Raw genomic sequence first — 14,825 nt, 5'->3', positions numbered from 1 at the left:
CATCATCTGTTTTAAAATACTCACCGGTGTAAGAAAAAGGACTTATCGGATATGCTGGATGGTATTAACTCGATATTGGCAATTAAGTGCATCAGGTCTCTGCCATTAAAAGCTATTCACATAAAACACTATTTCATTAATGTTATTATCAAATTTAGTTTTTCAGTCAGTGACGACGGACCTCTGAGTGCCTTGTGTTACCTCACATTAAAATAAATCCAATAAGTTCCAAACAGTGACGCTTACAGATTTACAGAAATGTGGTAAGAAGAGAGCACTGATATTGGATTGGTTCTCCTTAGAAACTCTGAGTTGAGGAATTAGTATGAGGAGAGAAAAAGTTGGATCGATGCATCGCTAATGAGAAACACTGCTGAAGTAAAAGCTCAAAAATAAGTTTAAAATATCTTTAAAACAAGACGATTCCAAGGTAAAATTCCCTTATTTATCTTAATTTCAGGAAAATTAAATCAAATTATTTTAGGGGGCAGGACACCATCATCTCTTTTAAATCGACTGTGGTGATAACCATGGAAAAGTGCTTACACAATCTCTCCACATTGGTGCCTTAATGGACTATCAACCGCAAATTCATTTTCCATCCCATTTACAATTCTGCAAACATTACAGTCCTTAACTGTTACAGTTAATGAAACATCTCATCTCCACACTATTCACTCTGAATGAGCTTCCGATTTAAGAAATCAGACTCTGGATCCAACTGAGTGTTGGACCCTTTTGCAAATGAAGAGTTATTGGAAGTAAAATGTGACTTGCTCTGTCATTCTCAGTTGCATTGATCCTGAAACGTATTATGAGTTTAATACACCGTTGAAAAGAGGGGATTCTAAGCTTTCTAATGATATCATCTTTCCAAATATTAAGCACAATATGTCACAGTGCATGATGAATGTCAGCAGGAAATGATTAAGAAAAAAAAAGGCCGTCGAAGTTTGTAGTCGTTTGTGGTGGCCACAAAGATATATGACAGGGCCAACTAGCCTTTCAAACTGGTAGCTGTACTGGGGTGAAAAATGCACAGAAAAGCAAGGGTACACTGATTTTGTAGCCTAAAAGGTAACGAAAACAAGCACACCCAACAGCACAGAGCAGAAATATGAGAAAATATTGTTTGTGTGGGAAGAACTGAGGTCCATTTGACAAATGAAGTTAGCATACAGCAGACATTCTCAAAGTGTACATTTCCTACTTAAAAAAAAGTTTTATACTTATCAAAAATTTGTTAGTTTTGTGGAATATAGTCTATCTGGAGACTGTTACAGCAATCCTGGCCTGAGATTTAGCCTTAAATGTAATCGTTTCCCTGTTTGACACTGTTGTCATGGCAATGTTGACAGCCGGCAGCATAGCCTCTGTGCATGGGGCACCTGCTCTACCAGGTGAGCTACTGGGCGCCCCAGGATATGTACAAATTTTAGTGCATTACCTTTCCTAGAAAATTGTACAAACACTGCATGAGAACAGTCCGACAAAAACCCACATCGATCGATGAAGGGTCGTACACGATTCTGATGGAGCATGCCACGAATGCAAAAGCAAAATCAAAATGACTTAAAGCCATTTGAAAGAGTAAAGGTGAGCACTACCATCAATTTTACAGTGTGCTGCAAAAGTAAGGCCATATTTTCCATTACACTTTGGTGAATATACTGTACTACTGCAAGCCTTTCTGTATATACAGATAGCCATGAAACTTTTAAAGACCTCCTTTTAAAGTTTTTTTTCTATCATGAGGGAGTCAGGACTAAGAGCTGGCTGGGTGGCAGGTGCGTTTGACCCCTGAAGAGTCCTCTTCTCTACAATTCAAACACAGGTACAGTGGAGTCCTAATGGCCTGCCCAGGCCTTTACACTCTCTCTATCTTTTCCTCTCTCATTTCTTTGCCCTCAGTGTCCCATAGCTGCACAGTGCTGTATACACAACAACAATATGCAGACGTCCTCTTTTATGGGAGCTGCTGAATATTTCATCACATCTTTGGAGTCAGACTGCACATTTTCTCAGCACGGTGAGAAGTGGACTGCGCTGGAGGTCAGGCGGAGGGAATGGCAAGCAGGGGACAGGAAAAGAGAAAAGATGATACTGGCAAAAAAAGATGTGGAGAAAGATGAAAAGCGGAAATACAGAGAAGAGCTAAGCAGAAGCCGTGCAGCAGCAGCATCCTCTGCCTCCCCTCTCTGTCCCAGCTGCGTGGCTGCCTGCTACGCCTGCTGTGGTCCCATTCCCGTCTCCACAGGCTCGCAGTGCTGGTTTTGCCTGATAGGATGATTTGCCACTTCATTAATAATTGATAATCGCCAGAAAGAAACGCTCATTAGCCCAAGTGCTGAATAGTGCAGCTAGCACGCTGACATTCGCAGCCTCTCCATAATGACTGTGTTGATGCTGGCGCATCCGTCTCCTCCTAACACACAATGCAAAACAGGAGTTGTGCAAAAGAAGTGAAGCCAAAGACAGGGATGACTTTCAGTATGAGATGATTGGTGGAAGGGCATTTTATGTAGAACTATAACTTGCAGGAAAGTGCTCACTCCACAAGAAATGCTTAGTGTTTTTAATTAACTATATTCAAACAATTCACAGTGATGTTTCCAGCATCACCACCTCTGTCTCTACTCATTTTGAAGATCAATACTCAGCTGCAGCTTTTCAGACTAATAAATACACGATAGAAGCCTACAAAATGTTGTGAAAAAGTAATATCTATCTTTCTTATTAAATTCACACCTTTTGTTATTTACTATCTCGGTCACGGAAGGCTGACAAGGCTTAATTGCCTCATTAACTCATTATAAAAAACACTTCATTAAAACTGGACTGAGATGAGATAAAACTCACCTAAACCATCTTGGTTATTCTTGCTAGTAATTTAGTTAGTAAGTCCACTGTTCCAAAAATCACCAGCTCCAGTTCGGTCCAAATAAATCCTTAATTCACCAAGTTAGATATAAAAAAAACATGGTCTCTCTCTGCCTGCTGACCACCAGCTGTTGCAGTCCTGTAACTTCTCCCCTCACCACTAGGTGTTGTGGTGTCTTTTAGCTCAGCTGTCTGCTCTACCAGCAGGGATCGGAGACTGAGTTCTGGTGGTGCATGCTGTGCACTACATACAATGAGTCTAATAGAAAGAGAAGAGCCTGTATTTATGACGTTATTGAAAAACATCTTCAGGAATTTCTAAATACTACGTAATACTCTGATGCCGCCTAGGACTATTTTGCTCCCTTTTATTGTCAGTCCTGTGTGATTGAACTACATCCAGCTCTGAAAAAGCACATCCACTGCATTTTGAGTGTTAAACTCTTGATGACCTATTGCAGAATAGTACACTCGTTAAGGTACAGATCTCTGCAGGCGGACTTTCAATTCAACAATTCTTCTATTTCCAACAGATGTGCCACAGTGTTTCCCAGAAGATATGATATGATTATGACAATTAATGTATTTTTAATAACTTAAATACAGCCACAAATGATCCATGTCATTCATCACTGGACTTTTAAAAGTATCGACCTTGTCTGCTGGCTACAGCACAACAAAGCAGGGATGAACAACAATAATGATGATTAATTGCCTTGAATTGCCTGTGCTCGAAAATTGCTATTTAAATTAGTGTAACTTGCCTTGGTCAAAACAGACCAAAAAACATTTAACTACTTACTTACTCCTGGTTAAGATACAAATATCTAGAAAAATGACCAACAAACAAAATCTGGAAGTCTACAACACAAGTCTACAACAGTGGGATTGGCCCTCCATGCTTTATACTCAAGATTGCTGTAAAAAAGAGAAACAGTTGAGATTTCATTTCGTATTGTGCCTGACTTTAGTAGATCATAACATATCGGACATGGAATAAGTATGCAGATGCTCCGGTTCAAATGAGATGTCAGTTTTTGAGCCAGAACAAAGGCAAAAATGCAGCCTTGCTTGATTATTTGTGCCAAGACGAAAAACCAAACAAACAAAAAACACAAGCTGCCCCTACCAGCTGTTTAAGAGGAGTGAGGAGTCAGCTGTCAATGACGGTATAAAACTGTCATCAAAACAGGTTTTTCAACAATTATGAATCACCACAACCACAAAAGGTCCCTGTGCATAGTCATAATGTGCACACAGAATATTAGGCTGACTGGTCCAGTAGTTTACAAGATTAGCTGCAGAAAGATACACACATGCGTGCGCGCGCAGGTGTGTGTGTGTGTGTGTGGGTGTGTGTGCTTTTATTCCAATTCACATCGATTCTGAATCAGAATAAAAGCTTTGTAACCTTTAATGGTCCCAGTGGAAATTGTGGCACTTTGTATACATACTGTATGTGCGGATATGTAAAGGGTATCCGTATTAAAGCAGGTATACCTTACTGATACTGATTTATCTAATGTGTTATTCAAAGACATGGTGCAACTGGGTTGGAACTCTGTTGGAATGGGATTTAAACTGTGCCAACATTTAGTTATAGACATTATCATTTGCTTTGTTTTATTGTATAAACTGAGAAGAATAATTATTGAACTATAATGCTGAGTAATGACGCTGCCCAGCCATGGGCCAAACTTACTGTACTTGAAACAGACATCACGTACCCAAAATCTCAAGGCAGCATGACAAAGCCGAACAGACTGCAACGATTCGATTTGCCCTCAACCAGACACAGCACACCTACAGGCATAAAGAACCAATCAGGCCCGCCGTTAGGGGTCCGTGTCCAATCAGCTGTGAGGACTTGTTTTATCCCATTTGCTGCGGTCACGCGCCAATACCCTTTATAACACCTCTGGGCTCCCTCTGCTCGTCTGGCAGCCAGCCCTCCACCGGCTGGAATAATATTGCGTAATTGTTATTGACATATTGTGACTGGGAGAGGATAAGCAAGAACGTTCTCTCCGCCTCCTCTGTAAAATTAACAGCTTGTGACATGCTGGTGGACTCAAGGAGTCAAACTGACAGCTCCAGTCAAAAGGGCTGCCAGTAGAGGACTAACACATGATCAGAGGTCTTTCCAAATGTAACGCTGCTCTTTCTGTCACTAATCAACATTATTTGGCAAGTGATCAGCATCAGCAATGACCACTTAACCCTTTCAAACATCAAAGGAATCAAATCATTTTGATTCCTTTCAAAAACACTGGGGGAAGGTAAGACGCTACTTGAAAAAAAATGGCCCAAAACTGGCAAGAAATTGCATTAAAAAAAAATGTAATTATAAATAAACAAGTTTTAAAAGTATTAAAAAAACACTTTTAAACTGGACATTTTTCCCTATATTTTGGATTATTTTCTTAAAATCCTTCCCCTTTTATTAGGGACAATTTTTCTGAGTTGTGGGGACATTTCTTGCCAAGTTGGACATTGCCTTTTTTCCTGTGTTTTTGAAAAAAATCAAACCAGTTAGCTCAATTTTTGAGAGGTCATATAGATTATAAGACGTGTCTGAATGCAGCATGAAAAAAATGATGGTGATCCAGGTTTCAGAGGGTTAAACATTCTACCTGTCCTCTGACCGTGACTGAGGCAGAGTAGCAGATAGTAAAGGTTTTACCATAACTTCAAAGCCTCTGGGAACCCAAATCACCAAAACATTTCATTTTAATATGTAATTTAGGGTCTGACATGCATAACAAAGAGCATCAACTGATCAGACATTAGACTCAATCTAAATTTGAAATATTGACATTCTAAATTTTCAGTCGGTTGATTTGGCCGTGGTTATCCACGACCCAGACACGTCATATGGATAAAGCCAATCAAAAATTTAAAGTCAGAAGTCAGTTGATACTTATTTAATATGCCAAACTGAAATCCCTCAACACTCCCATCAAAAGGGTACATTCAGAAACACTCACTGAATACTGGAGCACACTGGGAGTGTCAGAGCGACTCTGGACACTGTGTGTGGGGAGAAGGAGCAGCAAAGCACTGAACAAAGTGAAACCATTTGTTTATCCATAGAAAAACAGAGCAGTCCATGGCTTCAAACAGCAGCTCTCTCATTTTAGTGCAGAGCGTCAGATTGGATTTATGAACGCAGCCAGAGTCAGAGGGCTGGAACAGATAGGGCTGTACCACGCAGACTCTGCTTTGCTCCATGGTCGTCATGGAGATGAGAGACAGTTGACAAAGGTGGGATCCAAGAAGGTGTCAATCAAAAGGCGATGTGCCACGACCACACAGTCTGGATAAATGCTGTTATCCTCAAAACAAGCTTTTTTCAACTCAGTTTTCTAATAGTTTGGAACATTTGTTGTCACACAGTTTTTTGTAGATACTTAATGAAAAAACTAAACTTTGACATGATATGTGCATTCTCACAATTTCCAGAGGCTGACCAATGACCAACGTATCATGTAAAAGGAGACTGGTTGTAAAGAAACCACAGAGAATAATCACCAACTCCCCTCAGCTCTACAGAGTGTTTTAGGGTCTTTCAGCTCTTTGTTTTGATTTTACAACCCCCGATTTTACAGTTGTGGTTCAGTCTCAATGCTTTAATTAACCACATTTCCAGCTACTTTCAGTTTTAAAAAAAGCTCCCTGCACACTACCTGCTAAGCACCAAACAGCCAGACAAAGTTAGCAATGAGCTGGTAAACATACAGTAGCTGAGTATTATCATCAAGAGAGACGGATATTTCTGAGTAAGTGGAGGAGACCAAAGAAAGACGAACAAGGAAAGATGTTGCTATACATCAGGTGGCCAAAACCATAACTCCAAATGACCCTCTGTGTCTGCTAGCTGTCTAAGTAGAGAGCTGTTTACTAACTGTACTAACTACTCACTCTTCAGAAATGTTTTCATCAAAACATGTCGAATATAAAAAAAAATATTTCATGACTTCAGCAATGCTCCTTACCTTTCATCTCTCCCATGTCCAGGGTTTTTCCCAGCTGCTCCAGCAGGTCTGCTCTGGCAGCGTTCTTCTTGTGCTTTTTGCCATCATAATGTTGCTGAGCCATGCCGGGGTTGTTGAACCAAGCATTGCATAGCTGGCAGTAGCGGTCCGAGTCTCGGCGCTGTCGCGGGGAGGTCATGGGAGACGTTTCTGGGGAGCTCTTTACAGGACTGGGGGACGCCTCTGAAGGAAAAATAAAACACAGAAGTGAGGGCTTTTAAGGGTTCAAAGGGTGACATCTGCCTCAGTGAGTCAGAACAGAGTAAATCATCAACGTCACCAAATAATTTTTCACATTCACAAACTCTAATTTCCACTAAATGCTCACAGTAGAGCTGGGCTGTGATTAAGGAGAGCGGCGCTGCAACACTCAAAGGGTGAGATGGTGAATTGGAAATGGACTTACATTTTATGGCGCCTTTCCTGTCTTCCGACCACTCAAAGTGCTTTTACACTGCATGCCACGCTCACACACATTCACACAGTGGTGGCCGAGGCTACCAGACAGATAACATTAGCGTGCTTTCTTAGTATTAAGTGTAATATTAAGAAATGGTTTTTTAAGAACCAGCAATATCAGCACTGATGCTAGGCTAGTTATACCTCATTTTAAAATGACTTTTCATCACACTGTACCTGCATCATCAGCTGCTATTAGGATTTTATTCACTCATCTTGTCAAATTGTGTTGTATATTCTTAACTTGCACACAATCAACTATATTTTGTGTCTTTTAATTCTAATGCTGTTTATTACGGGTTTTTTAAAAAAATATATATTTTAGGATGTCTTTTAACATCAGGCAAGAGACTACCGATGGACATTAGCTCCCAAGCTAACTCTGGTACATTTAATGTGGATTAATGTATATTGTTCCTTCTTAATTAAATAATTTACAAATTACAGACTGATGGCACAATTTGGGGGTCAGTATCTTGTCCATGAATACTTCAACACTCCCAACGCAGGAGCCACAAATCAAACCACAGTTTTCCAAGCAGGGGACAACCTGATTTAGCTCCTGAATCACAGCCTCCCCGGATGGATAAAACACGGTTCAATTTCAGTAAAATAAACAATTAAAAAAAAAGAAAAGGTCTGATTTGAATGTGCTTGATGATAGCCAACACTGATCCATTGAAATATATCCAGAATGGCCATGATAATGATCCTACGGATCTGTTTGGGTCATCCCTTCAAATTTATCTTGTTTTTAATGTGAATTATACTTTGATAACCAATGCTAATTAGCTATTATAACATTCTGCTACCCTTTGCCATCTTGCACCCTATTAGAGTTATTTCACTCTTAGAATTGCAGTTGGCTGTTTCACAGTTAATAGAATGTAAAATTCTTGCAATGTAAATATAATATAACAAATATTATTTTGGCCAAAGTGCTCACAGTGGAAACTGAGGAAGGTGGCCACCCTTACACTGTCCATGCTTCAAGTTTCAGTGTGTCGGACTTAAGGGGATACACTGGCAGAAATGGAATGTAATAAAGGGAGCAGGGTCTTCATCTACAGAGATCGCCATGTTGCACCATTTTCTTCTAGCTACTAGGCTTGATAAAAATAGTTTTACTGAATGCTGCCTTAAAACATATTTCTTTAAAAAACTTAACGAGAATGCAGACTACTAATGGCATGCCAACACAGCCTAAAACAAAAGTTGACTTCTTAAAGTGGAGATTTGTAGCCAGCAGACAGAGAACAATGTGCAGGCTTTAATGAGCACTGATCAGCGGCAATGTAACAGCGAGTGCGGCCCCTGCCACTGCAGCCCCCTGAATAACAGGCTGTTATCTCCATTAAATGCCTGAAGAGGAAAACCTAAATTCTACTTGGCAAACGGATTAAAGAGCCTGCTCTCCTCGTGGCTGACCACTTGTGCCTTCATGCATGGATGACGGCATTAACCCTGAACCAGTGCTGCGGCGCACTGAGCGCCCCCCAACCCCGACACAAAACGACACTATCAGCTTATTCAGCTTTAACCCTCCAATGCTCGGTTCACCCTAAGTCAACATTTAAGTGTTGTCCCATTACGTTCCATTACACCAGTCAACATACCAAAGTGGCAACTCTAATGAACCACATAGGAGCGAGAAACCATACACTGTCAGCACGCTGCGCCCTGTTTAAACTGCGAGCTCAGCCTTCAGGGAGCCGAGCCACAGGCACAGCACACTTTACATTTGCATTGTACTTTACATTCAGCACTTGGCTGATGCTCTCATCCACACCAACCCTCTATTATGTACGATCTGAATCTGTGACTTTGTGCTTATAGGTTGACCTCTCCAGCTAATGGGCCAATGTAAACTGTCAGACTTAATTTAATCCCCGCAGCGCCCTTTTCAAAGAGACCAGAGGTCGGATGCAAAACAGGAACCTCGGAGCTGTTTGGATTTAATGCCTTGCTCAAAGGGAAGCAGCTTTGAGAGTATTCAGTACACTTCAACAACTAAATCCAAGGAGTCATACCAGCCATTATATATCCAGCCTACCCACTAAGCTTCAGAATGAAGCAGCCGCACACACAGCAGGCCACCCAGCTGCTATTTTGCCAGTCAGTGAGAAAACTACAGTTGGTAACTTGACATATACAGAGAATTAAGTGCGATTCCAAATCAAAGCTGCTTGGACACCTCTGGCATATGAGACAGAACCTGAAAGCACAGCTCTTGGTTTCGACAATAACATTCAGGCAATTACCTCGTGGAGCAGAGAGAGGCATGACAGAATGTAAAAGAGAGAATTTAAAGACTGTGAGAAACTCAAAGAAGGTGAAATATTTACTGTTGGTGGAGATGACAAAGAGGTAGTTACTGATTCCCCAAATAACAACTTAACTTCACGCTGTGCTTTCTGTTTTCTGTGTCAAAGAAAACAAGGTGACGCACAGAACTTGACAAGATTTATAGATATAGGTATAAAGATATATAAACAAAGCAAACCAAATGACAATTGTTAATATTTTGCGGTAACTTTCACTTAAATTAATATAATTACAGAGAAATTAAAAAGAAATTAAAAGAGAAGAGAAAGTAACAGCAACACCAATAATAATAATAATAATGAAAAATAAGTAATAAAAATGGGATACTAGGGAGTAATTAAAAATAAAAAAAATAATAATTTAAAAGATAAATATTACTATCATTATTAATAGTAGAAGCCATAGCGCTGTTGTCATTATAATTGTAATCACAATTACAGTTCTGATTAACATCATCATAATAGTGCTACTCCTATCACTACTACTACTACTAGTACTAATAATAACAATTAATATTATTACTATTGCCAAATCTAGCTTTCCGACAGAAGGTTGCTAATTACTAATATCGCCACTAAAACTAAAAAATTTAGTAGTGACTTCAATTCACAAATCAAGGCTGTTCTCCAAGATACCACCTAAGTTGTTCTTACAAGCAGAAAATATGACTTATTTATATATTTCTTGAGCGGTGACCTCTGATGGTCAAGGAAATATACCAGGAGCAAAGAGGAAGTCAGGCAACAAATAAAGAGCAATAAAATCCACCTCAGGACCTCTGGACGGTAGGGAAGAAACAAAAAAGAAAAAAGAAAATACCGGTAAATTTGGGTCAATCTTGGTATCTTGGTACTCAGTCTTGGGTACATGTAGCACCGACCAAGTAATGAGTAAAGATAATCCACCATCCATGAGTAAAGAAAAACACAGTCACACCCCCAAAAAAGGTATGATTCTGACTCAGATTTTAAAAATTAAAAAATAAAAAAAATGGGGTCAGATTTTATTGGGCTGTAACCTAAGAGAGTGGAAGATAATTTGTTTCATCAGAAATACCAACCATTCAGGACACAGGGGCCCTCAGAGTTGACCCATATTAGAAAACCACCTAACCTAGAAACTCCAGCGGCACAGAATATTGCTTTTTATCATCACTGCAATGTCAACTTTTTCAATAGCACTTTGCAAAAAAATAAAAGCGATATTGTGATCAAGGAATTTTTTTAGCAAGCTGAAAGTGAGTATCAGAAACCTATCACTTTAGAATACAGCTATCACTTTTTTTTTAATTGGTACCTTTATATTCAATTTAATTTACAAAAAGGGGGGCAGAGTGTCCAAAGTCATGTCCTGAACTTTGTTCACCCACCAGTCTGTAACTTCTGTGTGTACAGGACCGTCCTAGACTGGAATAAATCTTTGAGATACAATATTTGTAAGAAAAATGTTGATTTTTTTGAGGATCTATTGGTGAAATATCTTGTGTTAAAAATGCCAAAAAGTTGAGAGTGAAGAGAAAATGAGAGGCAAAGACAAGAAACTGAATAATTTCTGCAAATACTCCGGAATTAAAGGCACTGAGCAAAGATCATTTATCATCATCAGCACGACCTCTCCGTACAGTTTTCTTCCTCCAGCGAAGTGTAATCACACTGATTTAATATTCTTACTGCTCTTACAGCACAGTGTCCCGGCCGTCTGTCTAGCAGCCCACCGGTTTTACCAAAAGTATTTACGTTCAATCCGAGGTGACAGACTCCTCATTCATATCAGGCTGTGTTATTGCACCACGGCTCTCCAGTCTCATAGATAACCCAGCAGGCGCATAAAGGAATGCAACCTTTTTTCTGCCATTTAGTGCATCATTAGAGCCGTACTGTTTAACACCCCTCTGTGCTTTGATATTGGGTTCAGCTCAGTTCAGAAGGCGGGGCTCATCGCCATAGCCGAGAGGCAGATGGCGTCGACTCGGAGGGGCACCTGCTGCGTAAAGGACACTTTAAACTCAGTGAAAAGGCCCTCGCTTCTCTATATTATAGGTTTAAGCGTCAGCAAGATAAAAGACGCGCCTTATTTTTCTGAATTCATGAGCTTTGGACACACAGCGCTAAGCACCGAGAACACACTAAAAAACCACTCGGAGAGGACTGTAAGCTTTTCCCTGAAGCCTTACAATTTTTTTTGACATTGATGTCTGAGAAGAACATTTTTTGGGGAGAATCATCAGTACACCAGGGTATGAATCATCCGAGCCTGATGGTCTTGATTTATCATCATCAAGTCAAGGAGACAGTACACATGCCACATTTCATAATGGCAGCCTTGTAGCTGGTTAGTCAGAGGACACACACACACACACACACACACACACACACACACACACACACACTCTGCAGCAGTTTATTGGCCTGATAGGCTTTCTGCTGTATGACCAGATGTCAGTTTGAAGGGATGTGCCTGTTGGTTCAGATTGTAAAAAGGAGGAGAGATTGAAGCAATCTCGCACACAGACTCACAATGCAGCATTTCTACACCTCTACAGTGTCAGCTGTAGTTGAAAGTAACCCAATTTTGCAATAGGACTTTTGAAGTTAAATTTTATCACTAGTAGTAGTAGTAGCAGGTACCCTAAAACTTAATTTAATAGCCCAGGCTATCATTTGCTTAAACCACTGAACTCAACAGTGGACAGGCGTCTATAGGGGACAGGCTTTTTATTCCTTTCTCATAAAACTGCTGCTCAGCAAAGATGCAAATGCAATCAAATTGTTTCATTAAACCTCTTTTATTGGGTATCTCTTGTTTACTCTGACAGTATTACTTCTTCTCTGGTGCTCATGAAATCAATAAAATGTACTGAATGATTAAATTATAGAGAATCTTACCAAGCTAATTATGTGTGTAGCATGTCCACTCTGAATAAAAGTTTACATACGTGTGATCTAAGCAGCTAACCAACATTATCCCCAGTGAGTAGCCAACGGTTTTATAGGCTACATCTTTTGAATTTCTATAGAAATTATATGCAGCTGCATTTCAATAGTCTTTTTTCCTGACCTTTCCTGCATTACTACTGTGTTTCTCTCAACAAACATGGGTCTTGTTTAACAACTTATTGCTGCGCTTCCAGTGGCATTTCTGCCCCCAAGTGTAGAAGTTTTTCAGTGACCCATAGCTGAATTTCCAGCGGTATTTCAGCCTCCAAACGTGGGTGTTATTTAGTGTCCGATCACTGCTTATTAATGCTGTTTCTGCCCCCAAATTTGTTTTTCCTGTGACTCAAACAGCAGCGGTTGAATAAGCTGATTAAAAAATTCTTGGCTCATACAATGACATTTTTTATACATAGCATCGATTATTGTGGTAGGGTAATGTGTAAAATATACTGTGTATATATATATATATATATATATATATATATATATATATATATATAAATAAGGTACAAGGTAACTTATTGTCATTTTTCTTAAACGTACTTTAAGAAGAAATGAGATTTAAAGGTGATCCTAAATCCTGCTACATCTTTTGGCGTCAAAGGAGGAGTTGAGGAGTCTCACAGCCTGGGGAAAGAAGCTGCTCTGTAGTCTGGTGGTTCTGCAGCAGATACCTTTGTATCTTTTTCCAGATGGCACACATAAGGCCAGAAGACATCTTGCATTTAAAAGTAAATTTCAAGTATCATATTAAAGCAGGCTGACAGGGTAAATTCAATAATGTGTTGCCAAGGTAAAGGTGTAAACTGTATATTGGCTTACAGGCAGGCAGGTACAGGAGTCATGAAGCAGGTTAGGGTCAAAACTGAAGAGGCTGTGCAAACAGGCAAACAAATCCAAGAAGGCAAAGTCCAAAAGATCCGGCTGAAGTTTAAGACAGACAGGAAACAAGTGACAGATTGCAGGTTTTGGATAACAGCATACAGAAGCTAGAAAGGAAAAGCCAGAAGGACATTGCACCTTCGACAGTGTGGCAGGTAATGCATTCCACTGGACTGGTCCATTAATCTATTTTATATATATAGATATATGTATTATATTAATTATTTTTGATCTCTTGCAACAAAGGTCTGATTATTTTCTTCTCTTCCAATTCCAGCATTCCAATATGTGGTCCTAAATCTGATGCATATCCAGTCTCTGGTATGCAAGATTAACTGGTGGCTAAATCAACTGGTGATAGAGACAGATGTGTTGTAAGCGTGGCCTCAGAGAACAGGCCGACAAAGCAGGAAAAAAGCATTTTAAATGTTTTGCCTCGCTGATCTGATTCATTTGATGGTGTCTGTTGAAACATTATGAGGGAGCGATCGCTGTGCATCATTTTTGGTCTCAATAATAATACTTGAGACATATCTGCGATCTTTATAATGAAAATATCATTACTTGTCTACCAACATGATGGGAACAAAAGTTCCGACTCTAGATTTGAACAGGTGAACAGTAAAATGTGTCCGTGTCAGACATTCCTCTAATTATGTCCAAGTTACCATAACACCACAGATGTTGACATATTTTCTTGCCAGCTAGGTTCCTACAATTCTCAGTGCAAGTTTTGTGACATTTCCATAAGTAAACGTTCCTATGTTACAGCACAGATGCGTCTAAAATGTGAGTGTATTTAGGTATACCATATCCACACATATAACCTAATACTATTTAAAAACCCTGCTAACATTATCTTTGCCCCACATCATTTCACTTAACTACACTCGTGCACACTATTATCCTCATTGCATAATAAGTTGACAGTCATGTCCGATGTGGATGAAAAAGCATTATTAAATAATGTATAATCTTGTTTACACGCCGGCCATGTGACTGTTGTAAAAATGGTCCTATTGGAATTCATGTCTGTTTTTCCAAGACATCCAATATCTTTTTATTGTCATAGGCTACTTCAGAGCATCAAGGCAGATCACTCACTGTCAATGTCAGAGCGGTCCGATCAAACTATAAAAGGTTGCTGTGGCCAAACCCTTCCTTGGGACTGCACATTGTTCTGACAAAAAATCCAAATCCTGAATAGTCCAAAAACAATCCCACTGTACCAAGGGCCCATTTGAGCAACAGACCCTCATCCTGAAGTACCCAGAGGTAAAGTGGAAGGTAGAAGGTTTAAAGGTATTGC

The 14,825-nt window shown here is 39.7% G+C and overlaps 1 protein-coding gene across 1 annotated transcript in view; it reads right to left on the bottom strand.

The window, feature by feature from the left end:
- The window catches only part of zmat4a (zinc finger, matrin-type 4a), a 131,602-nt gene that overhangs the window by 39,393 nt on the left and 77,384 nt on the right, over positions 1-14,825 (bottom strand). The window contains exon 4 of the mRNA XM_042488865.1: positions 6,876-7,097. Coding sequence (XP_042344799.1) covers positions 6,876-7,097 — 222 coding nt within the window. The remainder of the gene's footprint in view (positions 1-6,875; positions 7,098-14,825) is intronic.

The sequence above is a fragment of the Plectropomus leopardus genome, chromosome 6 (genome assembly GCF_008729295.1).
Source record: "Plectropomus leopardus isolate mb chromosome 6, YSFRI_Pleo_2.0, whole genome shotgun sequence".
NCBI lineage: Eukaryota > Metazoa > Chordata > Actinopteri > Perciformes > Serranidae > Plectropomus > Plectropomus leopardus.
This window is presented reverse-complemented; position numbering and strand designations above follow the sequence as displayed.